General features: G+C 35.3%; 1 protein-coding gene across 1 annotated transcript; it reads left to right on the forward strand.

Annotated features, from left to right (window-relative positions):
• The first annotated feature begins 1,591 nt into the window (after nucleotides 1-1,591).
• LOC103452139 (cytochrome P450 78A5-like) lies at nucleotides 1,592-4,529 on the forward strand. The gene is made up of 2 exons (XM_008391634.4): nucleotides 1,592-2,649; nucleotides 3,655-4,529. The coding sequence occupies exons 1-2, from the start codon at nucleotides 1,660-1,662 to the stop codon at nucleotides 4,255-4,257; spliced, it is 1,593 nt and encodes a 530-aa protein (XP_008389856.1). The 5' UTR covers nucleotides 1,592-1,659; the 3' UTR covers nucleotides 4,258-4,529.
• The last annotated feature ends 1,887 nt before the right edge of the window (nucleotides 4,530-6,416 follow it).

The following is a 6,416-nucleotide window of genomic DNA, read 5'->3' on the forward strand; positions in this document are numbered from 1 at the left end:
AGTTTAAGAGGGATGATTGACTAAAATTAACATTCAAGGAAAAAATTGTCAACTCCTTACAAATTTGATGGAAAATCAACAAATACTAAATTAACATTATTTAGACGCCACATATAACCATCTTCTGACTAGCAAAGTAACCCTCTCGATCACACCGTAAAGCAAGCAAAGCTATGTACCACCAAGATATACACTCTTTTGGCATAAAAACTAATGATATTTACAATCAATGGTGGTTTACCGTAGTGGCGGAAAACAACCACACCTATGCACTTTGGTGCGAGTTCAATCCATTCTAATTCTCCTCTCCTAACAAACTAATATTTAATCCACTAACTTTATCGTTCTACTGAATGATATTTACAAAAGCTTTTAACAATATAATCTCAAATATCATATACCAATATACCAATGTAAAATTTCAATTCAACCTTAAGCACATACAACTCCATCACAAAAACTGATAATTACTCATCAGGCACAAACATATTGACACATCCATATTATAATACGAGATAAACAACACAACAACACTATATGACTGAAACAACACAATAACACTATATGACTGTCACATTTAAAACTTTATTTTGTTTCATGAGAACAATAGATATTTTATGTTGGAACAAATATGTCTTCAAACACATGCTCGTTGCCCTGAATGAATACATTGAACAGAAAATGTATGGTCGCTGATGGTCTTCTTGGATCTTCAGACATCAAGTTGTTTCCGGAAAATCTACAAAAACAAAAGGCTTGGATTCGTGATTGTGATTTTGACCTTAAGCACATACAACTCCATCACAAAAAAAGCACATACAACTCCATCACAAAAACTGATAATTACTCATCAAGCGCAAACATATCAACACACCCATATTATAATATAAGATAAACAACATAATAACACTATATAATTGTCACATTTAATAAAACTTTATCATTTTTCATGAGAACAATTAATACATATTTTGTGTTGGAACAAATATATCTTCAAACACATACTCGTTGCCCTGAATGAATACATTGAACAGAAAATGTATATGGTCGTTTATGGTCTTCTTGGATCTTCAAACGTCAAGTTGGTTTCGGAAAATCTACAAAAACAAAAGGCTTGGATTCGTGATTGTGATTTTGATTTGGAGGTGGGATATGCTTCCAAATGTGGGTTTCACGTAAGATTCTTGAACTGACATAAATTCACTTTCTATAATTTAATCTTTTCAATTTGTATATTGTTGATGGCACAAAATCCTTATGTGCACTGAATAAACCGTCGAGTATTATTATCATTCTACGTGTTATACACGTGAGTGGACAAGATTGTTGATATGTTTTCACATTTATGGTACACCAACAACAAGGTATGAATAACATAATATATAACAATTGAAAGAATTCAATAAGGTCGAGTAACATTTTTTAAGATGAATAATATATAAAAAAAAATATTCCATTTTAAATCTTAACAAAGATAGAAATGGTCCTTAGTTTGAGTATGCTTAACCATGGTTAACAAACTAACCTAGACCCTTAACCCTAGTGAACTTTCCACATACTATATATACAAATCAACCCACATTCCATCTTCATGACAAATGTCCATTTCTAGGTAATTCCACTGGCTTTTAGAATTCCCCCACTTAACTTCAAATAGTTATGAAACTCTTCATGCTAGCAACCCTTTTAATCATAGTCTTTTGGTTTGGAGCTACGACGTTGTACTCAAACTCTCTCACTCTCACTCTCACTCTCTTCCTCCTCTCATTCTTCAACCTTTTCCTCATCTCTCTGGGCCACTGGCTCGTTCCCGGAGGTTTTGCATGGTCATGTTATAATCATGACCAAAACTCTCAAAATGAGTCTAGCCTCCGAGGACCAGCTGGGTGGCCTATACTAGGGTTCCTACCCCATCAAATGGGTTCTCTTGCCCATCAAAAACTCTCCAGTATGGCAACATCCCTCAAGGCAACCAGGCTCATGGCATTCAGCTTAGGCACTACGCGTGTCGTCATCAGCAGCCATCCGGACACTGCTAGGCAAATCCTCGGAGGCTCGTCGTTTTCCGACCGCCCAATCAAGCACTCAGCTAAGTTGCTAATGTTTGAACGCGCCATAGGGTTTGCTCCTTCAGGAACATATTGGCGCCACCTGCGCAGCATAGCAGCTGTGCATATGTTTTCACCAAGGAGAATCGGAGGCCTAGAAACCCTAAGGCAACAGGTGGCTGATGAAATGGTGGTGAAAATTTGGGATGAGATGAAGGAAAATAGGGTTGTGGGATTGAAAGCAATATTGCAGAAGGGTTCTTTGGATAACATAATCCAGAGTGTATTTGGCACTAATTATTTAGGTTTAGAGAAGGAGGTTAGCACGAATCGAACGCTAATGTTGCTAGTCAAAGAAGGGTACGACTTGATTTATAGGTTTAATTTGGAGGATTATTTTCCCTTGAGGTTTTTGGACTTTTATGGTGTGAAGAGGAAGTGTCACAAATTGGCGGCTGAGGTGAAGTCTGTGGTGGGGCAAATTGTGAGGGAAAGAAAAAGAGCAGGAGATTTTGGTGGCGGCAGTGACTTTCTCAGTGCTTTGCTAGCTCTGCCGGAAGAAGATAAACTAAGTGATTCAGACACGGTGGCTGTTTTATGGGTAAGCAATAAAAAATCTGTCAATTTTAAATTGTTCTTAATATAATTCACTATATTTTCTCAATATATATGCAACTATTTATATATATATATATATACACACACTTTATATAATGTCGTATGCATCATATAATATTGATGACATCTTCAGTAAACAAAAATTCATAAAATTGGATATATATAACAAATTTATATGTGTGAATAACTGTTAACGTTGATCTGCATACACTAAAACTTATCAACTTTCAAATTAACGATTGTCTATATGCATGTGAATAATTGTTGAGTTTTTTTTTTTTTTTTTCAAAATGTGAAAAATTGTTTTTAAGTGACAGATCAATAATTATGGGGGATAATTTTCCCTATAGATCGGATGACTTTATGAAATGTGAGAATCCAAAATCCTGCTGACTGAATGGAGTCGAATCTTAGCAGCAAAAGCTATTTAGTCATGATTGATGACATAATAAGACCATACCCTAGCTAGCTAACATGGCATTTGACCAGAAGATTCTAAATTATATTATTGTTCTATTTAGAGTCGGTTTTTCTTGAATATGTATGTCTCAACATTGACACATATTTGACTACTAAATTTGATTCAATAGTCTTTTATCACTTATTTTTAATTATTGAATCAAATATATGTCAATACATAATCAAGAAAATTGATTTGGACTCCGTTACCATCAAGTTCAAATAAAAAATGACCCCAATAATATGATGGGGAACCTTTCACAAATTATTTACTATGATTAAATCATATTCCATACGAGTTTTATATGAGAATATGAGCTATCTCTCTTTTATGCTATACACGTTGATCTCCTTTCTATATTCTTGGTGCTTTGCTAGCTCTGCTGGAAGTGCTAATATGAGGTTAAATTAATATAATTAAGATTTGTTTCCCTAATAGTTTTGATCTGCTAGCTCCTAGTACCACCATAAGATTTTATGTGCATAATTAACGAAGCCTTTTGTCTTTTGGTTTTGTGACATTATCCAGGAAATGATATTTCGAGGGACAGACACGGTTGCAATACTTCTTGAATGGATTATGGCAAGGATAGTCTTACACCAAGACATCCAAGCCAAAGCACAACAAGAACTTGACACACACGTGGGGAACAAGAGGCACGTGCGAGACTCCGACCTTCCGAACCTGCCGTATCTACAAGCCATAGTCAAGGAAGTTCTCCGAATGCACCCTCCGGGCCCACTGCTATCATGGGCCCGTCTGGCAATCCATGATGTTCACGTGGACAAAGTTTTTATCCCAGCTGGCACAACTGCGATGGTGAACATGTGGGCCATAACCCACGACCCATCCATTTGGAAGGATCCAATGGTGTTTAGGCCTGAAAGGTTCATTGAGGAGGACGTGTCAATAATGGGCTCGGATCTCAGGCTTGCACCATTTGGGTCGGGTCGAAGAGTATGCCCGGGTAAAGCGTTGGGTTTAGCTACAGTGCACTTGTGGCTTGCTAGGTTTTTGCATCAATTCAGGTGGTTACCGGCGGAGCCTATTGACCTTTCGGAGTGTTTGAAGCTCTCTCTCGAAATGAAGAAACCACTCACATGCCACGTTGTCCCACGCAATCCATTATGAACTAAAGAAGCTAGCTAAGCTAGTGGTTATGAATAATTAGTGAAAATATATATGCATTGCACTGATGAAAAATTGTAGAATGGTGTGAGTAGTGATGGAAGTAGGTAAGGCGTGGTTTGCATAGTGTATCTGGGGCCAGTAAAATGGGGTACTAGGAAAGAACTCTCAAATCCAACATATGAAAAGTACGTAAGTAAATCTTTGGCTCATGAACACTGTAAAATAATGTTTTGACTATTTATAAAAGCTTGTGGATTGAACTTTTGCATAAATGTTCAACGTGTTACTTTATTACCGACTATATATTCTCTTTTTCTTTATAAAAAGAAGATTAGTTGGTGGCTTTGTCGTGACAGTTCATCTTTTTGAGATTGAAAAGACTAAGAAATAAATTTTTGCTTCTTCCTATTTAATATCGTGTAATTCACATTCACCAAGACTCAAATTAAGCCGTGTTGGCCGCCTATATATTCATACCGCTTTATAAAATTTAGTCTATGTCAATAAACAACTTTAATTTGACATAAGTTCACAAATAGTTTATGTCATTGGTGTTTGAAAAAGTCTGATTGAAATTAATTGTATTATTACACATAATTTGCATACTATTTCACAAAAGAAAAATTATTCTCCATACAATAAAGCACACGTGCAAGTGCATGCGCCATAATAACTACGTCACTACAACAGTCAATTGTAATTAAGTATCAATTTTACTACAAACTGTAAATTGAATATGAGAATACTTTCTCCAACCAAGTATTAAAGACAGTACCGTTAAACTTCTATAAATTAACAGCACTGTGATAAAAAAAATCTATTAATTTAGAATCGATAAATTAATAAACTATTAATTATTGAATAAATAATAATTAATTTATCGAGGTTTTCCTTCTTCTTTTTTAAATATTTGTACATTGTATATGTTTCTTGTTTTACAAACTAACAATTCTAGATATTCGTTTAACAAAGTAAAATTCATGAATCTACTTATTTGTTTCAAAAATAGATGTACTTTGTTTATTTATACATCCACATCATTTAGTTTAAAAATTTGATCACCCTAGCATTATTCTTTCATTTTATGAAAATTTAACCAAACTAAAACTCGATTTAAATAAACAAAAGTCATAGTAACACAACATAGCATACATACAACAGTAGTGATTGACTTCTCATATCAAAGGTGTAAAGAAATAAAAAAAATTATTAATTTATATATTACATGAGACCTTTTCTTTTCTTTTTTGAACAAATGTATGATATTCATTAAGCAAATCAGAATTCGTACAAACTGAGGATAGTGTGCATGATGGGCCTCAATAAAAACCTTGCTAGGAATTTCAACCCGATCGAAGGAAAAGAGTGTCCCGCACAATAAGAGATCTATCCTCAAATTAACAATAAAGTAAGTTTACAATCCCTCCTCTAGAATACTATCTTGAATTAAATCTGGGGGCTCTTCAAACCACACAACCTTATGCGCACTGGTAATCCCCATCCGAGCAAGGCGATGAGCTGCCGAGTTCCCTTCCCGCTAGACATGACTAACCACTGAATTCAGCCACGCCAGAGAAGGTATCGCAAGTTATTAATTATAGGACCGAAAATAGATGTATCTTCCCCTCGCCCCTCCATGGCAGCCAACATCAACGCAACGTCTCCATCGAATTGAAACTTTCCCTCCAACGTACCTCGGGTGTGAGCCAGTAGTGCAACTCTTCGAGTTGCAAAAAATTCAGCATGCATCGCAGTGTGAACCCTCTCAATTGGACCAGCAGCAGCGGCAACGCACTCCCCCACATGATTACGAATTATATTTATCTTATAAATTTAACGAATTATTAATCAATAGGTTAAGCAAGTTAAGGTGAGAAACCGAATCTTGGTTTTTAAAGATTAATTACATCATTAACAATCATACATGACATTGACTACATACGGGTCAAATCCACCATATCCACTAACCATTGTTTAATTAATTAAGACCAAGTAGTTACGTACGTAAGCAATATGTAGATGATACGATCTAAACTGTAAATCCATGCATGGCTTTGGTTCAGTAGTCTTGTCATTTCGATTCTAATTAATTATAATTAAACTTTATATGACAATTAGTATGAAAGATCACGAATCTTTACTTTCACCTAATTATATCT

The sequence above is a fragment of the Malus domestica genome, chromosome 13 (genome assembly GCF_042453785.1).
Source record: "Malus domestica chromosome 13, GDT2T_hap1".
NCBI classification, from domain to species: Eukaryota; Viridiplantae; Streptophyta; class Magnoliopsida; order Rosales; family Rosaceae; genus Malus; species Malus domestica.